We start from the raw sequence: 24,817 nt of genomic DNA, 5'->3' as shown, positions 1-24,817 counted from the left end.
AGGATGAGAAATACTCAAGATGAACTATATTTTAGAGAGGAATTCTTTCCAGAAGATTTTGGGACAGGCCCAAAATGTGTAGCTGAAAGGTCTGGAATGCTACTTGCACAAAAAACATGTGTTCGTGCCATAGACCTCAGACAACTATATTCCTTCTGGAGGCCAAAGGCCTTGAAAGCTAGTCATTCTTCTCAATAGACTTGTTCTCATTTCCTTTTTGATTTTAAAAGTTTGAATGATAGAATAGATAGGCTGAGGGAGCTGGGCCTGTTCAGCCTCAAGAAGAGATGACTGAGAAGGGATGTATGTCATCACTGTATATAAGTATCTGATGGGAGGGTGTCAAGGGGTTGGGCCCAGGTTCTTCTCTGTGGTGCCAAGCAATAAGACAAGATGTAAAGAGCAGAAACTGCTGCACAGGAAGTTCCACCTGAATTTGAGGAATAACTTCTTCACTGTGCGGGTGACCACGCACTGCAACAGATTGCCCAGAGAGGTTGTAAAGTCTTCCTCACTGGAGATATTCAAGAACTGTCTGGACACAATTCTAGGATATGCTCTAGGATAATCCTGCCTGAGCAATGAGGTTGAACTAGATAACCGTCTGTGGTCCCTTCCAGTGTTACCCATTCTGTGTTACTGTGAACACAGGTCAAGGATCTGACACAGAAGGCACAAGAGCGTTATTCTGCATTTCCCTTATGGAACAAGACATTAGGATTCATCCCATGATTTATGACTTAACATAATTTGTCTTGAAATGAGACAGCCAGAGTCTTTATGAAATGTCCAATGCAAATTATATTCATTATGTTCATGCAACTGATCATTTTATTTGGCATCTTTTACTTCCTTTCAGTTGAGACTGGGTAACTGATTTTATGAACACTCTTAATTATAGTTTTATGCATTAATAATATGATAGGGCTGGCTCACTGCTTCAGCTAATATTGTAGCCACAAATATAGAACAATAAAGGCACAGTCATGACACTCGTGGTGCCCTTGGCATCTCACACACAAATGCTGCACAGAACCACAGCCAATTTCATTTATAGCTGACTGCCGAAAAGAACCTTCTTCGCTTACTTTAATGTAACCCTTTTGATGCCAAGGCGATACGGCTGTTAACTTGTTTTAATGTCTGCCAGAGCATAAGTTTACATTGAGGTATTATGATTTTGTTTTTTTGCTGTTTCTTTTTGACCACAAGATTTAAGAGCTTAGCTTTTACTTTACCTTTAAAATCTCAATTTATGATAAAAATCAGACTTCTTCCTACTGTGATACTTCTTATTTTGTAATATAGAAAAACAAAACAAACAGTTGTCATCTTTTTAAACTCCATCAATGAATGGTGAAGTCAAATCCGGTTTCCCAGCAAGGAATTATTAAAAGACAGAAATAGTCCAATGACCACAGGAAATCTTTAAGCACCAAAATGGGGACAAAAATCTCCTGGGGAAAAGACAATATTTCCTACATGCTCATTCATGTCCCCTTGTAATACAATACAGGGGTATTGTTTGTTTGTCTGCTTAAGTAGATGGGTAGAATAAAATTAGAAACAAATCCTGACTACAAAAACATTTCAAACACTAAATCCAGGCTCTTGCATTCCAATACCTGCCATCACAATGATGTTGTGATGCTTCTTTCTAATGTATAAGCAGAAAGATCTTTGATCATTAATATATACATCCTTCTTGCCTTATTAAATGAAAGTCACCAACCTCCAGCAGGATCTTTGACTTCAGGTCACAAAGCATCTTGCTGCAATCTTAATATTGGTCATAAAATTTGTCAAAAGAATGGAAGAAATACTCTAAAATAGATCCACGTTATAGTCAGACCCCTTCCCCAGGAATTCAGGCAAGGAATGTAAACTCAAAGATTTATTTTTCTGTTCAGGTCATGCCTGGGGTAGACTGCTGTGTTACTAAATTCCCTAATCTGAAATCAAGAGCAAGACAAAGTTAACAGACCTCAACAGGCAAAAAAAAAAATCTCAAGATAGCCCTCCATGGACCATGACCTGAAGTTACAGCATTAAGCATTATCCCCACCATGAAGATGATTCAGAAAAAGGCCCACAGCTTACCTCAACATAGTCTCTGGCATGACCCCAGTCTCTCTTAGCATCCAGATTGCCCAGGCTGAAACAGTCCAGCTGTCCGAGGTGAATCTTTGCTACCGATCGGCTAATTTTTCGAGTGACAAAGTTAGCCCCTGAAATAGAAATAAAAGGTAGTATCAGCATAATCACAGTGGCAGATAATTGGCCACAAGAAACACCTTGTATACTCAGTCCATGGTCTTCCAGTCTTCATTCACTCCCTTTACATCACCTAGACCCATGCCATCATTTGAGCAGGCTAAGAAGCTTCCAGTGCAAGTGTCACATTAACTGCACTTTCACAGCAAACATCTTCCTTTGTGAGACTTCTTAAGCATTCCTAATTTGCTGCCTCAGTATTCACTCCAGGCATAAAGCCAAAGAAAATCATTTGGAATGTCAGCTCTTAAACACAAAATGCAAAAGGTTCCATAAAGAAGACAGACATTTTAGACCACCCTCAAGTTTTTTGTTGCTGTTTCTGTTTTTCTTTTTAATTTTTTTAAAGGAATGCATATCTCTAAATAAATTTGTTTATCAATAAAAAAGTGGAGACTGTGCACATACTACATATTCTCCAAAGGACTGGTTAAGGTTAAATGCATTCCACTTTTCTAGTTATTTACAATTCTTTGTCCACCAGGTTCAGATAGGTCATGAAATTGTCATTTCAGCTTTCTCAGTTGAAGACTAAATATTGTTTTATCATATTTCAGTATTTTGTTTACAGTATTACTTTAGAAAATTTGTGTACCTATTTCTGCTCTGGGTAGATTCCTTTAAATAATATTTGTTGTTACTTACTTTTGTATCTTGATTTTTAGGTTATGATGGCAACATTTCTAAAAGGTGCTCACAGTCTCCTCAAAAGCAGAGGGATTTGAATTTAGACCATGAGTTTAGACTAAACCATTTTAATGGCATTTGCACACTAATAAGCCACAAAAATTAAAATTACATGCCTTTTTAATAGCTAAAAAAAGTATGATTAAGTGGTGACAGATGATGCCTCATCCAAATGAAAAACAGGAAAGGTAGTGACAATGACTGTACTTGTAAAATGCTCTTAGCAAATTTCAGAAGTCCTAAGTAGTGCATAGATATAGTTTTTTTTCATTATGGAACTCTGCTGTTGAGATATGCATCTCAATATATTCTGTTTCCTGTCAAACAAACAGTAGGCTCCTGTAACATTATTAAAGAATGGGAAGTGTCTTTTTCAGACTACTGATTTTTCCTGTAAAGTCAGGAGCACTACAGTACTTTTTTGTGTCATTTGACTCTCCCAAAAGTAAAAAAAACCAAAAGAGCATAGTTCTAAGAACCATGTGGAATGAAGCATATAAATAATTTAGAAGTTACCACAGGATTAAGAGAGATTTTTAACTTTATATCAACTGTTGAACTAATTGGAATTCTGGTTATTAGCCATTTAGGACATATCATCAGTTTGCGCCGGTTTTTTTAAAGGATGAAAATCATATAATTTCCTTATCCCCTGAAAATGTGCTCATATATAAAGGAAGCCTCCTAAACAGCATGATTTGCAAACTTTCAGAAATAAAATATACTCCAGAGCCTTTTTAAAAGCAAAGTTTCTCTCAAATTGCACAGGACCAACACAGACCAACTCTGCTATTGCAACTTCTGAAAACAAAGTACTATGGTTCTCCTGTTCCTGGCTGGACAGACTTGCAGCAGGAGTGGAGGTCTGGCTTAACAGAAACCAGTGACAAAATGTCTTTGGCTTTGTCAGACTGGTATCTCTCCAAAGATTGTTTCAATTTTTACCTTATCAAAGTCCTTTGAGACCTTCACACAGGTTATTGCTAATTAAGTAAAAACAGATTCAAATTATTACAAAAATTTATTACGATTAGCTCTGAAACTTCCTAACCTTCTCCAAGGAAATAATTTCAGTTAGCATTATGATTCAGTAAATAACAGTTGAAGGAACAGCTCTTTTTCTAGGATAAAGTATATGGCTTTTTGTTCCAGACTGCAAATGAGTAATAAGCAAAACTGAATTCTTTCAACACTACATTCCTATTCACAGCAAAAGCAGTGAGAGTTCTACTCACCATCTGCATTAAAGCAAGTTTTACTGTCAACCTAAATGACTAATGAATGTCAATTTCCATTTTGGAGCAACCACTTCTTCAGCACGAAAAAATAAAAAGCGTATTAGGTTATGTGAGAGAGAGAACTTTTATGCTATTAACTTAACTTTAAATATACGAAAGATACTGCACAAGAAAAAGCTGATTTCTCTAGCACAACACAGCAAATACTAATAACTGCTGTCTTCTCGCAGAATCACAGTTAACTGGAGAGAAACTATCTTTGTGATATTCTCCAAGCAAAATCAAAATATTACTCAAAAGGCTGAAGTGAAGAACTAGAGAGCACCACAATGAAAAATGAAAACTTTTATTTTCCAGAAATATTCCAGTAAGGGTTCCACCAAATAATACCAACTCTCTTTTTGGAAGTGCTTCAGCATTAAAGCTGTGGAAGAAAACTACTACTGAATGCTACGGTTCATTCTGAGAAATGTGATTAGGATTTTTTTTCATGCACCCCAGCACTGAATGGCACATTTAAGAAGCACTTAAATGATAGGGTTCATAAAAAATGCTCAAATACTGATCCTCTTCAAACACAGTATCTTAAAATATCCCAATTACGCTATGTTTGATCCCATGCCATTAAATGCACATCACAATTGGAATTAAAGCTGGTGCCCGCTGGAGTCATACAAAATAGTTAAGGCTTTGTCAGCATTTCCATTAAAAAGCCCCGTCCTAGGGGTTTGCAATCGGGCTATAAAATCTTGCTTTGGCCTGAAATTTGGCAGACGTAATGTCTCTTTCCTCAGGATTGATTCTATCTATAAGGTTCTAGGCGGAGTGCTACAGACATCTTTATATAACTGAATGCAAAGTACCTTTTGAGGCACAGAAATGGTTAGCTTCCTTCTTCCTCAGGAGGTGGTGAGGACTTGCTAATGTTGAACCTTTAAGTGCATTTTCCTCCACGGAATGGCCAGCCAGTGCCAGGAAGAGTATCAACAAAGCTGCTGGTGTGTTAACCACTTCACCCTTTATATTGATTTTCATGATCAAGATGATGCAGCTGTTAAAATGTCACCGGTTATCACAGCTGAATAAGGCCTAGTTTACTACACCATCCCTACTAATTCACCTGGAATTGTGTTGGTGGTAGCAACAGAAACTAACTTGGATTGGTGGGGAAGAGAGATGTCAGAATCCCACATTTGTGTCTGGCTCCACGCTGCTTCCTCAGTTCAAAGAGATTTTGTAAAACATGCTTCACTGCTCACACCTACTATGAATGAACGTGGAGTGTTCAAAACTCTATTAAATGGTTGATGTATTTTGACTTTTTGGAAGACTTTTTTAAAATGTGTGAGGGCAGCATTGGTCTGGGAGCTCACTATCTTACAGTAACCAAGAGAAGGTTCGAGGGCCAAGCATGATGGGCTAACCGCCTTGCATAGTTATCTGTACAGCGAATACATCCAAACCACGATGGGCCACATTATGCTCTGGTTTGCACTGCTATTGGCAGCACTGGAACCGCTGCACAGCAGCAGAAGAGATGTGGCCAGATGGAGCAAAGGATGCTTTGGTGTGTCAGCACATTACAGCTGTTGCAAACAGCCCTACTGCAGCAGTGTCTGACAAGTTTTTACATTTTAAAAGAGGCCTTAAACATGAGTTTTCATGATATTAACAGCTCTTTCAGGAACCCTGGCCATTGGCTTAGACTTGTTTTCAAAACCTAAGCTCTCCCTTTGAGATCATTAGCATTCCAATAGGAACCATAAGGTCTGATTTACAAACCCGACTTTTCCTGGACAGGATTTAAAGCAAGGATTCCTCATCAAGCAGACCTGATCTGTAAAACATAAAACTTGTCAGCAAACCACTACAGGAACAATACTACAATAAAAAAGGAATAGCAGAGGTATAATGCAATAGCTTTGGCTCTCCAGCCCAGGCCTGTCACCCACTGCGCTGCCTGGCTAAGGGTGGGAAACAGCTCATCCTGTCGAGAAGGATGCTGTCTACCTCTGGTAAAGATGCAGCTTTGAAAGCTGTACACATCTCTCATTAACACATATTTAAAATTACTGCTTCAGGGACACAGTCTAAATGCACCTACAGTTCCAAAGCTGGATGCCCCAAGACAAAAACAAAATCTTGGCCTATACACCAGTACCCCATTTCTTTTATCAGCACTGGAGTTTCACCGTTTGTGTATCATTGGGAAACTGGCTGTTTGAAGTAGGTATTTTTCTCTGGAATCTGTCGTTTAGAAGAGACAGCCAAATGAATGAAGAAGCTTTAAGAGCCACTACTGTAGTGTCTGTTTCATTTCAAGAACCCTCATTTTCCGGGCTCTCAAGACTACATACAAAACCCAACTGATGACAAAATTGTGGTCTTAGGAAGACTGTAAAACACTAGTTGTTTCATGCATAAGAAAATTCATTATTAATACAAGTAATATTATAGAATTACAATCAGTCTGAGAGAATTTAATAGCAGTACTTATCTGAGACACAGTCCTAGCACATTCTATTAAGTTGCTATAAGACCTTTTTCTTCATTTTACATAAAATATGATAAAAGGTTTCTGTCTCTGAAGAGAGAAAGGTTGTAGCTTTTTTTTTCCCCTCCAAGTTTCTACAGTTCTGGCATAGATTCTAGTGGAAGCCTAACATGTTCAAACACATTGTGTACCCAGTGCTTCTACTAACCCAAAGGAACATATTTCTTTTAATATATAGGTGTTGTAAATGATACATTTAATGAGATCATGAAAATGTTTTGATTGCCTGAAAATCCACACTGCTCATAATTTCCATTCTATGAGAACCTTTTCCCTTTCTTTGTAACAAGCTAAAATTAAAAAACAAAGCAACACCCAGATTTTCTACGAAGTCCAGAGTCTCCTTTAACTTATGTTGATGAATATCAATAACAATTATTCCGAAGCCAATTAATTTATGTCACTGTAAAACAGACAAAAAAAATCTAGTTAAGATCTTTAAACTGGTCTTTCATATTTTGTGTTTAAATGGAATTTTTAATTGTGTCTCTATCAAAACAACTGATACAGTACTGCATTTTTGTAAAACTAGTACATCAACTACTTAGTACTATTAAACACTCATGTATTTAAGTTGTGAATCCATTCTAAATTTAAAATACCAAATTGTTCTTCTCACAACAATTGCACAAAGTAGAAACATCAGTTTTTGGCAACAAAGGAAAAACCAAAAAGTGATTTTTTTCCCTTCTGCTCATCATAATATCCTGTAAATTTTACACAGCAAGTACAGCTACCTTTGGATGAGCTTTCCATAAATCAGATTTTTGCAAAATGAAATATAAATGAAATAAGGGTGATATGATTCATAAGCATCTCCTTGTAAAGTCATGCATTGTATGGGAAACATCGTCCTGACCAGAACAATAAATCACTTTATTTCCTGAAACATGAGATATAGTGCTTTAATCCTTACATTTTAATCCTGTATAGTATAGCTGGAAATACTTTGCTTCATCATCATATGTTGAATCTTCTTCTCTGGTATTTAAAATGGTAATAGTACCTTATGGTAGTAGTTTTCTCAGATTTTTAAATATATTTGTAATGGTTTTCAAACTCTTTCAGTTTATGTACACCAAACTATTTTCCAATGGACATGTGAGATCTCTAAACAGGAAAGACAAAACTAATGACAATATTTTTTTAAAAGTTATTCTTCATAATGGGAAATAATCATGTAACATTAAAATCCACAGATCCCAGATTGAAAGCAACAGTCTGATAACATGAGGATAAAATTGCCCCTCTTTATCAAGTGACTCTCATTTGGTACTACTTCGAAACGTGTAATTATATGTGTGAAATAAAGTGATGTGGTAGCAATTCTTTTAAATGTTGCTAACAAAGACATCAGTCAGCATATCAAATGAATTATCTTGTTTTATGATGTATTGATACATATTTTGACCTTTCCAATACCAAAATGTACTAATTCTGCTTGACCCCATCTTCCATTCCTTGGGAAATGGAAAATATACTACTACTTACATTTTTAAAAGGAGGAGGTTAGGGTAGAAAGGTAACAGCCTGCAGAGGTAAGAAGCATCAGCAGGGGAGAGCAGCACACTGGAGGGGGCTGATGCTCTTAAAAGCAACAGCAACTCTGCCCCTGCTATCCACTTGCACACAACATTTAGAAAGCTGAGGGCAACAGGAGGTCATATGAACTAGGCATGGACAGAACACTGATCAGTGATTTTTATAAGCTGAGTGGAAAATGAGAGTGAGAGACAATCTTGTGAGGAAAAACAGAGTACAGACACGGAGAGGGAGAACAGAGAGTAGCAAATTTTTTCATTTTCCCAGTGGGTGAAAAGACAGCATAAACTTACCTCAATGGACAACTAGTATGCCCTGTAAAAAAGGTGCATAGAAGTAGGGCAAGAGATGTACCAAGCACCACTAGAAAATGAGAATCAGAGGTGATATTTGTCACAGCACAGCAAGCCATGCTCCCCTGTGACTCAGTGGTGCTAACCCTTCACTGGGCATCTGTCATCAGGGCTTTAGGCTCTTCATGATTGTTTTGCGTACAAACAGATATAGGTTTCCACCTCCCAAGAAACAATGACAGGATGATTTCTACCACTGCACAGCAGCAGTTCTCTAAAGTGACTGTGAAAAATGATGTCTGATCAGCACACAATCTGCATGTGTGCTGTGTAACACAAAGCTATTAGATTTCACATTAAAAATACTACTATTTAGGACTAATTACATATCTCAGATCTACCATATGGGCTTGTTAAAAGGACAGGGTGATATACCAGCAATAACTGCTGTGCAAACGGTGCTATTTTAGTATATTTCCTCCATATAATTTTTCTTAAATTAAAATATTTTCCTCTCAGGAACTGTACACTGAACAGGAAAAGGTGAGGCATCAAAGATTCTTATAAAGGAAAACTCAAACATTAATACTGAAAACAATATGTGAAAGTGTTATTCCTGTTAATGGCACTTACATAAACAGAGCAATGTTTCGCTTACAGAAAACTTAACCTTTTGCTCCAAAGCAAATCACTTTGATTTTTTAATCGCAGTTCATATACACTACATTGTAAAATAAAGGTAAATGCCACTCTGACTTGCTAACGCTCACTTATACTGTGTTTTCTAAATTGTACAACTAACGTTATTGAATTAAATCTCTCATTTCAGCTGCCACAGAATTAGGCAAGCACTTGCATGTATGAGTTGTGGGTAAACATGAGTGTGCTTGCCCATCAGAACAGACTCTTTATATTGTTAAAGCCTGTGTAAACAATTGGAGTTAACTACGTGCTTCGCTGAATTGGTGCTACAATTGCTAAAAATGTATGCAATCAAAAGGAAAATTCAGTACTTGTACAAAATGGAATTATCCTGCAGTCTAAGGCAACTCGCACAAAAAAAAGCCCCAATTTTAACTTCCTTCTTTGATAAATAGCTATCAAAGTTCAGACATGTGTGCTCTTAAATTTAACACTCCTTTCCTTTTCTCCCAGTTTTTCCCCTCCTCCACCCTCTCAGCAACCAGTAGCACATCAAAAAAGTTGCTGTTTGATGGTTCAAGCTGAGACATTCAGCCTTTACCCTAGCACTCCCTTGAGATGAAGCAGGCAAGGCTTTTAATCTTACCTGGTGACACATGACTGACTAATACAGTTTCTTGGACCTTCTGACCTCTGAGGGACTAAAGCTGGTTGGTCTCTCAACCTCTCCAGGTGGCTGGAACATCAGTTTGCGGTGGGTCATGGTGTAAACAAAGTTTTGCACAAGTCCTCTGTGACTTTGTGCACCCATAACTGTACTAACTTTTAATGTGCAAATTTCTGAGTGTAAAATGTATCATTTCATCTCAAGTCAGGAAGAAAAAGAACTTTCCTTTACTACTACTACTATAGGTAAAAGACTGTAATAAGAGATAGCCTTAAAACCAGTCACAGCGGCACACAAATTTGCTGAGTCAGTGCTGATGTATTTTCTTGGAGAGAGAAAAATGGTCTATCTACAGCCAAATAACTTACTTGAAACTTCGCCTCCCACACAAACTAATAAGCACTGCTAGACGGGTTTGACACTTATACAGTATAACTCAAGATGTTCCTAAATCCATGTGCCTCCCTTTGGAGATTTGTTGCTCAACTGTTTTTCTCTCAGGACTTTCTTCTAGTTAGCTTTGCAACATTGGTAGGCCTTGAGGCACCCTTTAGGCCCTCAATACATCATTTGGTAAATGTGTTTCAATTTTACTGAATCACCCTTTGCTACAGGAGTCCCGGAATCACCAAGAAAGAGAAGGTCCTGAAACACAGCTGAATCATTTTTACAGGGAGCTGGAAACAGCCATGGGCAAAGAGCTCATCAAGTAACAAGGTGAGGGCCAGTGAGAATTGGAGGGAAAGAAAAGAGGAAATCTCAGCTTCTGCAAATACAGGAGGCACATTTTTTTTTTCTACTACATAAACAAGGTACATAAAATGCAAGGTGCTACATTTTGTTCCATTTTCTATGTTACGAATAATTAGATTCTCAGCTAGGATGTGGTGAGAAGTATGTGTATCTCCAACACCAGTGATGATCCCAAAAATGCAATGTACAGATCATCAGTTGCGAAGGTCTGCAATTACAAGTACACGGATGAAATCTTCCAGGTACAGACACCCTTTCAGACCTACAACAGACCAGTCAAGTAAGCACGTGGCTCGGACAGAAGAGCCGACAAAAATATCTAGATAGTGTGTGCTGTGCCATGCAGTTAAGCTGGTATGTGACCCAGAGTATGAGATCAACTCACAGAGCCTGCTCTGCCTGCTCCTGCTGTACCCATTTCCCAAGCTTTGCTTCCACACAGGGACAAGTGATTCTGCTGAGGTCAGAACACGACAACACTGGAAGTCATTATTTTGGATAAAACCAACCAAACAACCCTCAAATGTAGTATTTTAACAACAGATCACTGCAGAAAAAAGCTTCAAAGTGATGTGTGGAGCTGCGGTGGGGGAAACCCAACCCTAAAGTAAACCCCCAGCCCCTAACAGTTTAAGGTATTAGGGTGAAAAGGCAGAGAGCAGATGACAGTACACCAGGAAGACTGCAAGCCAACAAAGACAACACGTCCCTTCTGGTCCGAAAGACTTGGTCATGTTTGGTCTAGCTGTGTTGACCTCCTCTATTCAGAAAGCCAATAAAAACATTATTTCGCTTAGCTGTAGTTACTGCTGGTTGCTTAAACTTCCCATAAAAGTTATGTCCTTATTTCAGAGCAGGCTGTGATCACTCTCAGAGGACCCTGAAGTTAAGCAAGGGTGCTGTGCCTTCCACACTCAAGCTCCACAAGCAGAAAGGGTATGTCAAGAGGTTGCATAAAAACCACTGCTGAGAGAGAACTCCCTTCTGGGACAAAGCCTGGGCCTGTTGCTAATTTTCACTTTAAAATGAATAAGGCACCAAAAAAAGAAATGCACACTTATTTAATCAGAAAATAACTTGAACACAACCAATAAGTAAAATTATAACAGCTTTTTGAAATGGACACGCATTTCAAGGAATATTCCTTTTTACTAATGTTGCCACTGAAATTGAATCCCACTCCTGCATTCTTTCTGTGTGGGATTAGAGTTTCTCTAGTGTAATTAATAAATTAAATAAAAATAAATATGCAGCTATAAACACACAGAACTCAGTCTTCTGGCAAGATAAATTGATGCCGTTTCACTGAAGTCAGATTACTTAAATTTACAAAGAATCCAAACTTATGCATACCACCATTACCATGCCCACAAAAATTTTTTATAAGAAAATGTGAAACACTTGGGAAGTGATCGAATAGCAAAAAAACCAGAATGTCTATATAAAATGTCTATTTACCACGCTTCATTTTCTCATGTGCACTACTGTTTTAATATCAGTATTTTTAAGAACACTTCTTCCTTTGTGGAGTCCTGAAATTCATTGTTATCCTGTTTTTGTGATATTTCCCATTTAAGTTAGTTTACACTTCCTCTAGGAACAGAAGAGGCAGTCAGATCACCTGCTGTTCTGAGATGCCTACAATACTTGAGCACAATGGGGTGAAATCAGGACAGAAAGTTAGCCCAATTCTGAATTTCCTGGCTTTGTATTTTTAGTGGGACCTTTCACATAATTTTAATATCCCCATAGGTAGCTGTGCATGCTCTCAGAAAAACACACATGCACATACACACACTCTGTACATACTCAGGAACAAAGCTGTAAATTCTAGTATTAAAAGCTGGGATTATGTGTGCCGTGTTGTTTTTGTATGCACGATGATATAGTTTCACAAACCACCTCCAGATTAATTACATACTATAACTTTGTTCCTAACAGGATTGCTCCCTGTCCAGAGAACAGACTTGCTCTGAGAGCAAAAGTTGCTGTCTTGTGAGAAATTAAGCAGGTAGGGTCCTATGGAGTCTCAAGGTAAAGAACTTCAGAAAAAGAAGTTATAGATTCACAGTTCAGTCTGATTAATGCTGTTACAGGAAAATGAATAAAAGCCAGGTTTCTTGTGGAAATTCTGAAAGGGTGCTTAGAAAGTCACTTAAATCAAGGTTCTCATTTAGTCACTGACACATATTCCTCTATGTGTTTGGTTACCAAGCCCTAGGATGAAAATATGTAAGAGTTTTATCCTGAACATGAACCAATCAATCAACTAACGTAGACTTTTTTTGGTTTTTCATGCCTTAGTTTCTCCCCCTAAAAATGGAAATAAAATGCCAAAATTTTACATGAGTTTGAGTATCTTGGTATTTGTGAAACAATGAGACAGAAGTACCCTCGAAGAGTCAAAAAGGGATGAAATTATTCAAAAGAGTAAATCTGCTGTCAAAGACTGCTTTTCTTGCACTCTGCCCACCACTCCACCTGCCCTTTTCCCTCTCACCCTGAAATTGAACATCTAGCCATTCCAGTGAGAACCATGTGCAAGGAGTAAGGAAGAGGGAAACACTGGGGAGAAAAAACAAAAGTGTAAACACGGGCTTTATCAGAACACACAAGCACAAGTTTAAATTTGTGGAGGCAGCCTTCATTCAGTCATTACAAAATTTCTGAGCTAATCAAATTTGCAAAGTTCCTTTTACCCTCATTTCATAGTTTTCAGGATGTATTCATATGTACCTCGTTTTTTATGCCCCCACTAATGTGGGGAAGACTGTAACTGCTGTGGCCACAGAATTCTTAAATTTTCTGCTTCACTCTATAACACACTTCCAAATCTGGACAAAACTGAACTTTAAATAGTTTTCCAATGCATACTGAAGAGTTTGTCTCTCAAAGGGCAGTTAATTGACAGCCTTGAGGAGCAGGGAGGGAAAATCGCTGAAATTTTACCCTGAACCCCACATGAACCCAGGGATTGGGACTGCATATTTTCCACTGTCCTGCCATCTGCTGCTTCACTGCACATGGTAATCTTTGGCAACCCCACTGAGAGCTGCCTGGGCTATGGCTCTGTTCAGACAGGGTGTAGAAAGAAAAGACACTGAGAATGTCATGACTGACTGACCAGACTACTGAGATCAGAGAGATTATGCCTCATTTGCTCACCAAGCCCTGCCAAAAGCAACACCATTTAACTGCAGGTACTCAAAGCCCAACAGGCATGTTTAAAGGAAAACTAGGCTAAAAAAGAGGACCATTCATAATATGCATTTGTTTGGGATACTGTAGCTACCACCTTCTGGCAATTATTCATGACAGTTTTAAAAGAAAGTTTACAGTGCCCAGATTTCAGGTACAAGTGATATCTGGCAGAAAGTATCATACCCCATTTATAGGACACACAGACCTGGGAGATGACTCAAAGTAGGAATAAACAAAAGGGACCTAATAGCCCAGCAAACAGAGATTAACAGAGAAAAAAACATAGTTGTTATTTTAGAACAGCTACAGTCTGTTTATCTCCTGGCTGCGAAATGCTGCACAGTATGGGAGTGTGCAAGTTTGGTACTTATATGCATAACCTTCATATGTCATCTCACGACAAGGGACCTCCCTTGAGCCAAAGCCAAATCTACATTTGTTCCCCAGAGCACCCCCGCTAGGCTCCAGATGCAGCAGGCGAAGAATCAGCTCTCAAACTCTGATTACCTCTGACCACACTCTTCTGAATAAGGGTCCCCAACCCTTTTAGCGATAAAGTATGAAATGTTTACCCACAGACGTGCTGACTTTCCAAATGATGACTATAAGAATTAAGGACTATTTCAGAAGTGTCTTAGAGCTGCTAAGGTATATTTTCTAATGGTGTTAGACCTGCAAGAACATTACTGTAGGGTTTTCGAATCATATCATGCTGACAACAACCACCTGTTATTAACATCTCTCCCTCATCCCCCCTGTTTCTGCCAGAAGTACTAGAAATGAAGATACAATTCTATACGTGTCTAAAATAACATCCTGCCCTATTTCCTCACTCAAATACTGATCTTGGAAATTATTCAGTGTTTTCTCTTAAATCTGTTTGGGAAAACAAAGGCACTTCAGTGAGAAAAGTTTCTCCAGGGGCTGCAGAGCTATGGTTGGCAGACATCAGAGTTGATAAATGTTCTTCTAATTGCAAAGGGACACTACAAAATTGTCCTCTGATGTGGAAAAGACAGTCACTGTCACCCTTTCTTCTTCCCTGCTGCTCTACTGCCTCCACTCTGTCTGCCTCACAGGGAGATCAGGAAAGAGATAGAAAAAAGCCATGTAAGAGAGGAGGAACAGGCATCTTTTCCCCAGCTCCAGCTGTGTTGGAGCCAACAGGCTCTGTTGTTTTGATGATTCCAGGACCCTCGTATCTCATTTGATCCCTGCTTGAAAGAAGTGCATAGCAGAGGTGGGAATGGCTCACAGACTGACAGAGAGAGCTTCTGAAATCCTTAAGCTGTTTCCTCCTAGAAAGGGCCCTTCTTTCTCAGAGCTGGAATCAAATAACCTTGGCACCAGCCTCTGGTTAGTAAGCAAGACAGGAGCAATGTGTTAAAATGAGTAAGGCAAAGAGATCAAACATGCTTTCCAAGTTATTTTTCTTTTGATACAAACATATAGCTTGAAAAAAAGTAAGTTTGAAGTAATAAGCTGCCCACTAATATTTTCAGTTTAAACTTTCTCTGCTTCTAAGCTCCGGTGAATCAGAGCTCCCCACTGCCGCTCTCCTTCTTGACTCATAACCTTCTTGACAGCCACAAAACCGGGCAGAGCCACTTTATAAAATGTACTAAATGAAGCAACTTTCAATAATAACAAGGACTGGCAGGTAGCCATGTTAGAGGAAGAAAGACCTAGTAGGAATGTCCTGCAGCATAAAAGTCTCTGTTGTTCTCATTACTGCTAAGGAAGAAAATCTCTTTTAAATGCTTTTGATTCAAATTATCATTTGACAGAAACAAGGGACAAGATAAATGGCTGTAAAACAAGGCAATTGGATTTCCTACTGCTACAGTACCTTACTTGACTCACATAACACAATTTCTCTGTTATTCTGCCTTGCCATGGTAAAGTAAACTTACAGGCTACCCAGAAAACAGATGAGTGAAATCAGTCCTTTATAAATTATATCCCTTCACTCAAGGAAAGCAAATAACTTTGCTTGCTCTATAATAACTGTTTCTAATACTTCATTTATTCTTTAAATTGTTTATAAAACACTTCAAGGGAGGTCAAGATGAGAGGACAATAATAATTGGAGATTAAGGAGACTCTCTAAGTATTTTGCACCTGTGAGTAAACACTTTGGCAATTATTATGATATGAGATAGACCTACTAAAAAAACCCCAACAGCTTATTTATTATTTTCTTGGACATACATGTTATTTCATCTGAGAAGGAGTCCTCATCTTTTCCACAGCTATTTCAATTCAAATTTAAGCAGTGGCAAATTTGTCTGATGTCAAGTGATTGGCAAGCAACAATACATTTAACCTGGTCTCTTATCGAAGAAATCTAAAGAAACAATGAGCCAAGGGTAAGTGATTTTCTAGCGAAGTTTTTCCAAGTCCCCTGAGGAAACAGGGGCTTTCCTCCTCAGAGACAGATATATTAAAGCCCACTGCAGAACCCCCTCTGAAGGACAGGGATGTGGGTGTCTTCAAGTGGGGTTTCGGATAGGACTTTCTAACAAAAGGGGTACATCACGTGCTTTTGCAGTCTCTGTGGCATAGTTCTTAAGTTATTCTTGAGTTTCAACGGAATTCAGTAAACAGCATGTGATTCATGACAAAGTACTCTCTTTACCCATTTTATACGTCAAGGTTATAAAAACATAGATTCAAAATTCAGATTTTACATCACTCCCCTTTATTTTTTTTTAAACTCACATGTTCTTGATTTTCTCAAAGGCACAAAATCATGTGGACCTAGACACAAACACAAACTCTCTGCAAACTGCTTCATCCTAATACCAAATCAATACAGATTATTTATACATAAAAAGGCAACTGAACCACAACTGTTACCTGAACCAGTCTTTGTTGACTCTAATACAGAACCGAACCAAGAAGAAAATACCTGATTACTGGATGAGAGTAATTAACAGAGAATTTTCCAAAGGAAGTTCCCTTATCACTTAAATTGACATTTAAAATTTTTGCATTTTCAGCTTGAACTGATTCAGAAATACCAAGGCAGATAAATAACTACTAAAAAATCAGATCTGAACCTAACAATGTAGTTCTTTTTCATGCCTATTGCCTCTTTTTTTTTTAATTAGTATTTTTCAAGTATCACAAGTCCAGAAAACGCAACTGTATACAGGAAACACAATTTTTCTTTCATTTTTAAAGGAATTATATGAATCTTAGCAGTGCTTCCCACAAACATTATTTCAGAATAAAAGGGAAATTAAGCTAAACAAACATTTCAAGGTAGCTTCCACCTACATCAGTACATAGTTGACAAGTTCTGCTTTTAGAAGCAGAGAATTATCAGGTCCTCTCAAAACTGTTAACGTTATGCTTCTGTCTTGGAAGATTTCTGTAAGACACCTTTAAAATATGTAAGATTCCCAAGGCTTTGAAAAATCTGAATGACCTCGCCACTAAACAGCAGGTTTGCAAATCTGATGAAGGCAAATGAGATTTCATTCACTTGCCTGTAACAACTTTCTTTTAAAAATCAAAAGAACTAGACTTAGATTTCATAAGCCTCAAGATGCCTCTGTAAGTATTTGCATGATCATGACTATAACATTCTGTTTAATAAAAGGCAGAAACATTCAAAAAGAACTTACTGCATCATGTGGATGTGTAGGTATTTCTTTCCAGAGAGGCTACAATAAAAAAGAAACATTTATGTTAATCCATTGAGGATTAACATTCTAATTTTTCTCATCTTGGTAGCCTTGAGGAAAAGTATATTTTAAAAAGTGTTAAATCTTTCAGATTGTTTTAATTCAATCCCAAGCCTTTTGTATTAAATATTAATAAATATTTGTATTAAATATTACACTATCTAATTTTAACCAGTAGAAACAACACTGAGCTTGACTGAACCCTCACGTGCATTATCAGGTTGGACAACTTTGATTTATTCTGCTTTTATAGCAAATTTTACTGAACATAATAATCCTTTCATCAGACTTTCCTGTACAGGCAGCCATTTTCAAGCATCATCCATGTACTCACATACATGCATCATTTTGGAAAAAATGAACATTCACTGTTGACTCAGTGGGTTTCTTCATGGGTGTTGATGCCTGGTTATCACTATAAATGTGATGGTAAGTCAGATAATATCACCCCACCACCAAACCCACAAGGAACCTGTAGAACCAAACACTTAACTTACTTGCCAGTAGACCAAAGTTGTGCAATAACTACAGCACACTAATGAACTCAAACCCAGAATTGCTTCATCCCATAATTTCAAAACAAAGAGCTTCTTTAAGTGTAATTTAAGATTATGATGCTTTTCTTAAGAAAAGCATCATCATGAAACATAGCAAAAATTTAATAATGACCTGTTATTCACTGGTTACTTTTCTGACACCATTTTGGCAATAGATCTTGGATTCACCAGCATGACAAAAACTGTTGCCAGTTCTTAAGTAACACCAGAATTTTAAGAACTAGGTAGTAAAGGTAGCATTTTCCTTCTGCTGTTACATTAAATAGAGCTTTCAAGTTCTCAAGAGTACACCAATCTGTCTCCGTTTTTCATAAATATTATGTGGTCTTCGAGGACCATTAAATATCCTAAAAATAAACCAATTGTATATGTGCTACACTCTTTTTTTAGTTTTGTGCAAAAATCAAACAGTATTAAAGAAAAAAGCCTACTATTTGTACTACATGCTCAGTTTACTAGTTAATGGACTCTTTCACAATAGCATCCTTATCTGAAGATGCAAATGTAACACAAACATAAGACAAGCTAGCTGGTGTCCATTACGTATGATTTAAGGAAATGGACTTGAGACTCTGTGACAAATGAGGGAACACTTACATTTCTATGAGAACACACCAAGTACAAAGGAGACCCATACAGCTCAGATGCATGACAAGCACCTGTAATTTTCACCAGAATTCAGATGATGCAAGTCATTACCTGGAAACTGCAGTGTATCTGGACAGGTTATGGCCGAGAACACAGAATGGCTACTCAGAAAAGGAGAACATACACTGCCTACTTTTAGACCAGACAGAGGGGAGCAGTTTGTCCATGACATATGAATACCAGATGCTCTATCCCAATAGAGCACAACTCCAAATCACACCAATAGCATCAGTCCATCCCATTCCCCCATTTGCCCCAACAGGTCAGGATTTGAGAATGGGAAGATGCATCCTTGCTGAAAAATATATGTTAAAATTAGCAATTACTTGCCTGATTTGCAATAACAAACATGCAATATTTATGCAAACAACAGCATGGGAAAAAAAAAAAAAGAAGGAGTATTTGCAAACTCAGATGCCTGTTATGGTCACAGGACTGACTTTACTTTAGATGCAATGGCACTTCAGCATAAATGTTTAAGGACAACACTAATGCCACCCTGAACCAACAAAGTGCTTACAGCCAGGGATAATTTCCAGTTTACTTTGCTTTCAAGAATTATATAAAATTTGGGAAGTTTAATAACTCAGGAGGTGCACAATGTTTCCATTTATCTCGAAGAAGTGCAATAACGGTGATAAAAGATCTTGTTGGTTATTTTTACAGTCTGCAGCAAATAGAAACTCAGTGTGAGAGCACACAGTGGACGACGCAACACAAGTACCCCTAATGGATGCACACCAATGACTCAGAACATGGGCATGAGGTGGGGCTGAGAAGAGGAAGGTGTCAGCAAGAAAGCACAAAGAAGATTTATAACTTAAAAAGCCAATGTTTCAAAAGAAATGTTTTAAAAAGTAATGGAAAGTAAAATGTATTTGAGTGCTACTGATGTTTTTCTCATGTCATCTGGATTTGTCTTAAACCCAAAATGAGCATTATATTTTTCCAGATTGACACTGCCTAGACCTGGGATTACTACAGGATTTTATTGTAAACTTTTGGGAAATATTCTCAATCCACCTATTGACAGATATTGATAAAAGGAATAAACACCTTAAATCTCTTTTAATATAAGGATTTTAATATAAATGAGGAAAAAATATGTAAAATGAAGGTCTGAATTGCTTTACTGGATAATTCTTTAAAAATTGTAAATCTATTCTCATATAATGTCATGAAATCAAGGTCTTGACTTCAAAAATAAAAATCTATCAGCATTCTTGCAGCATTTCTATAGCAGTGGTTCTCAAACTCATGTGTCCTAGGGCAAAAATCCAGAGAAAGTAGAGAAAACATGATACTGAATTGTCTCTGTTGGCTTCGTTTTAAGATGTTTTCCCATACCAAAGAGCAACCCTGAAGGGTTTCATTAGAAATGTGCTAAGTCTTTGTTTTAACAGCTATCATTCTGTAAGGGTGAGATACAATACAGACTAAAATATGCAACTGATATTGCAACATCTAAATAGCAGGGGGTATCTGGTTTAATTATGATGCTTTTGGCCATAGCTTTCATTTGCCAATTGTTGCCTAACAATTAAGTGGAACTTATAATTAAATTTTAAGTGTATGTGAAGTGCAAATCCTTGAAAAAAGAAGTATTTTAACATGGTTGGCAAGGTGTGCACACATCAACAGTGGGGAAACACATGTAGCTGACATTATATACACTGCTATAACTCCTTGAAACAGAGGTTAAAATCTGTTCAATAATACTTGCAATTAGATAAATAAAACCGGCACAAGTCAGCAGTCTGCCACACTGTTGGGATTTTCAGCTATTTTGTAGTGAAAACAGTATATGCTTATAAATGTAAAACTTGCATGCCTACCAAAAAGTGCATAATGCATGTGATGGTCTGAAATCAAACTACCTACACAAGCAATGTTTGTTTGTGTGGTTTTGCTTTTTTTTTTAAACACATGTTTCTGGGAACTGTAAGTAAACACTTAGTGAAATCAAGGCAGAGAAGTAAAATTGTTCGTAAATTCAAACAAAGCTCTGACAAATGCACTAACCTTCTCTCTGATCTCGGATAAAGTAGCTTACCCTCCTAAAACTGCTATAAAATCCCACTAGGTGATGAACCTTATCAGAGGTGACATCTGATCACATTGCATTTCTCACTTAATTGTTTTTAATGAATCCTGATAACTTTATTGATAAATTTATTTATTAGTTGACATTTCCTTCTGCAGTGGTTTTTGAGCCACTAATGCTGGAATTTTTTATTGCGAATTAGAGTCTCTCCTGTTCAGTTTCCCATATCTGAAATGACTTGGTGGGTTGATTTCAAATTACTATCAAACAACATGCACTTTCAGTGGATTTACTTTAAAAATATATTTTTTTAAATTATGCATGACTAAGTAGAGTTCTAACAAGAGGGAGACAACCTTTGGGAGAGCTGTTTTAGGGAAGACAGGATGTATACTGTTGAGAAAAGGCTTCAGATACTAAGATGGCCCAGGTAAGTGTGGTAGTCACTGTATGCATACAAGATATGTGTATGACCAGGCTTTCATAGAATGGAACCATAGAATCAGATGGGTTAGAAAGGACCTCTGAGATTACCAAGTCCATCCCTTGATCCAGTACCACCACAGTTACTAGACCATGGCACCATGTCCAATCTCTTCTTAAACACCTCCAGGGACTGAGAATCTACCACCTCCCTGGGCAGCCCATTCCAATGCCTGATTATCCTCTCTGTAAAGAATTTCTTCCTAAAATCCACTCTAAACCTCCCCTGGCAGAGCTTGAGACCATGCCCTCTTGTCTTACTGAGAGCTGCCTGGGAAAAGAGACCAACCCCCACCGGGCTACAGCCTCCTCTCAGGTAGCTGTAGAGAGTGATGAGGTCTCCCCTGAGCCTTCTCTTCTCCAGACTAAACAACCCCAGCTCTCTCAGCCTCTCCTCACAGGACTTGTGTTCAAGTCCCTTCACCAGCCTGGTTGCTCTTCTCTGGACCTGCTCCAGCACCTCAATGTCCTTCCTGAACTGAGGGGCCCAGAACTGGACACAGCACTCCAGGTGTGGCCTCACCAGCACTGAGTACAGGGGAAGGATCACTTCCCTGCTCCTGCTGGCCACACTGTTCCTGATCCAGGCCAGGATGCCATTGGCCTTCTTGGCCACCTGGGCACACTGCTGGCTCATGTTCAGCCTCCTGTCAATCCAAACTCCCAGGTCCCTTTCCACCTGGCTGCTCTCCAGCCACTCTGTGCCCAGCCTGTAGCGCTGCAGGGGTTGTTGTGGCCAAAGTGCAGGACCCGCCACTTGGCCTTGTTGAACTTCATTCCATTGGAATCAGCCCAACTTTCCAGCCTATCCAGGTCCCTCTGCAGAGCCCTCCTGCCTTCCAGCTGATTGACATTGCCCCCCACCTTGGTGTCATCTGCAAATTTGCTGATGGTGGACTCAATTCCCTCATCTAAATCATCGATAAAGATGTTAAAAAGGACTGGGCCCAGCACTGATCCCTGGGGGACACCACTGGTGACCGGCCACCAACTGGATGCAGCCCCGTTCACCACCAGTCTTTGGGCCTGGCCCTCCAGCCAGTTCTTTCAAGTTTCTGCCCCTGCTAGATGATGCCCAAATTTTGAAGGTTGTGGAATAAGGCCTCATATAGAGTTACATGAGTCTCACATACTTAATAACAACTCTGCAGTGATACCCAGGACTGTGAAAGTGGCCCATAAGCAATTTCTAATGGTTTTTACCTCATACTCTCAGGGGAACACTGGCATCACTGATGTTGGATAGGAAGAAGACAAAGCAGTACAGTAGTATACCACACAAGAAATTTATATATTTGAGAGAATTTATATGAATAATCATAGTCTTCAGAAGGTTAGGAAATAATACAGTAACAATGACTGAAATACTAAACACTCATTACTTATAGAATATCAGCAACATAAGATGGATTCATTTATGCAACATGTCTTGCAATAATGACCTGACCTTTGCTCTTCATGTCATTTTTTTTTTCCTTTCTTGACTTTATTTCAGAATACAACAGTATTTAAATTTGAGAGCAAAATGAAGGAGGAAATCTTAGTGAAACACAACAGAACAAAACAATTGTTAGATGCAACTGCAAGAAAAAATTGCTCAAGGAACTCTTTGACAGAAGCAAGATACACAAGTGGTTGACTGAGTGTCCACATCCAGGGAAACTGTATCCCACAGTACGCTCTCTCGCCCTAGGCTCTGGGTACAATCGAACTATGACTTAACCGTGTATTCAAAGAAGGTGTTACTCCCCAGCTAAAGTTTCCTTCAGAGAGGATCTCAAGAGCAGCAGCTTGGACTGGGTTCCTACAGAGCCCTGGACTGGGCAAGTAGTGGACTGGGGGGATTCTCTTAGGAATGGTCTCTTAGGCACCAGCTACTGTGGTCTGAGATGACCACTCTATATCTATATTGTCTGCTATACTTCCCTTAATGTTCCAGCAAGGGAAATGGGATAATTCAGCCAGATGGACTTCTGGCTGAAATCACTTTTGTTCTTCTGACTTTCTGCAAACTCTGCGTTCACTTTAAGCTCATTTGTAAAATGCAAGATGTAAACCTCATAATCCTTGCCTGTATTTCACTTCATTTTCTCATTTATACATATGCAAGAAGAGCAGAATGGCCACATTTTCTACTGTGTTTTGCTTGGAGAAAAACAAATGTAACTAAGGGGAAAAAATAGGGAAATAGGCACCTAAACCACATAATTTCTAAAAATTTTGCTACAGATTTGTGCAGTAATGAAAACATAAGAACACTACAGGTGAGTCACATGCTATGCCTCTCCATTTCCCATTGCTGACTCTTGCAATTTCCATAGCATTTATTTCAAAGTTTTGGGTTGATATTTCATTAGAGGAAAAAACCCCTGCATATTTTAGTTTAAGAAAGCAACACTGATATATGTTAATATAACTTGAGAAATGTAAAAAATTACATGGTCAAGTTTTCTATATTTAATGGTTTTGACATTTTGTAAATTGTGGGGATGGTCTGCCTTTTTTTTTTTTTCTTAAAAAAAGTTGAAATCAATAATGGAAAATAGCAAAATCTGTAATCTACTTTCTTCTCAACAGAGTTTAAGCCACAAGAGAGCATGATTTAATGACAAAAAGATGCATCTGATAAGATAATAATTTGCTCAGGGAGTGATCTGGGTTGTGAATGCAGCTGTTCCAAAAAATCTAAACCCACAGGCAAGAAATTATTTAGGTTTTTGTACAAGCTATATCCATAACTGTCTAGATAAACTGGTTATAGACCCCAGAAAAGTGCATCAGATAGAGAAGTGTAGAATAAGGACTACTTTGAGTTTAAACAGAAAAAAAATAATAAAAAAAATTGTAAAGATTACTACAAACTATTGTTGCAAAGACTGAAACAAAAATATTTCAGTAATTAGACGGTTCAACACAGCATCTTTCTTCATCAATTACTTACTTCAGAAAAATACCTTTTTATATCCTGATTCAGTTCACATACACAACAGTTTCGTTCCTATACGTGACAAGTTCCATGGTACTGACCAGGTTCAGCATCATCATAATTAACTGAATTCACTTATTTTGTAACACTGGATCTTTTTCAAGGGGAAAACACATGTACTTGGGTAAAACAGCAGAAAGGTATTACCTGGCAATTTTCTATTATTACAGTCAATATTACTGCAAATCCCTCTGTGCAAGTAGTCCCTAATGCCCACATTTATCCCCGTTGACATTTGACTGCGTGTGTAGATAAGGAAACACCTGCATGGATCACTTAGCAGGATCAGTCTCGCAGCAGGGAGAAAAAGCCAGTAGGAATGCATGTCTTCAGGACACTGCGTGCTTTCTCTGTTGAAACATGCAAACTAAAAAGCATGAAATGATCTTGGCTGCTCTATAGCACACAACTGTCTCAGTAACTCCTTTTACATTGGCCATGGTACCTTGCCATCAAGTTTTCAATATGCTAGGCAAATGATCCTTGATGATACTAGCCAGCCTGCATTCTTCTCATCCAGCAAGGAGTAAGGAAGTCACAAGCAACACTCCGCTGA

General features: G+C 38.2%; 1 protein-coding gene across 1 annotated transcript in view; it reads right to left on the bottom strand.

Moving 5' to 3' along the window:
• Positions 1-24,817, bottom strand: part of GMDS (GDP-mannose 4,6-dehydratase) — a 407,246-nt gene that overhangs the window by 221,713 nt on the left and 160,716 nt on the right. Inside the window, exon 7 of the mRNA XM_050313665.1 lies at positions 2,101-2,228. Coding sequence (XP_050169622.1) covers positions 2,101-2,228 — 128 coding nt within the window. The remainder of the gene's footprint in view (positions 1-2,100; positions 2,229-24,817) is intronic.

This window comes from Myiozetetes cayanensis, unplaced genomic scaffold (genome assembly GCF_022539395.1).
Source record: "Myiozetetes cayanensis isolate MyiCay16 unplaced genomic scaffold, myiCay2020 scf1, whole genome shotgun sequence".
Classification (NCBI taxonomy): Eukaryota; Metazoa; Chordata; class Aves; order Passeriformes; family Tyrannidae; genus Myiozetetes; species Myiozetetes cayanensis.
This window is presented reverse-complemented; position numbering and strand designations above follow the sequence as displayed.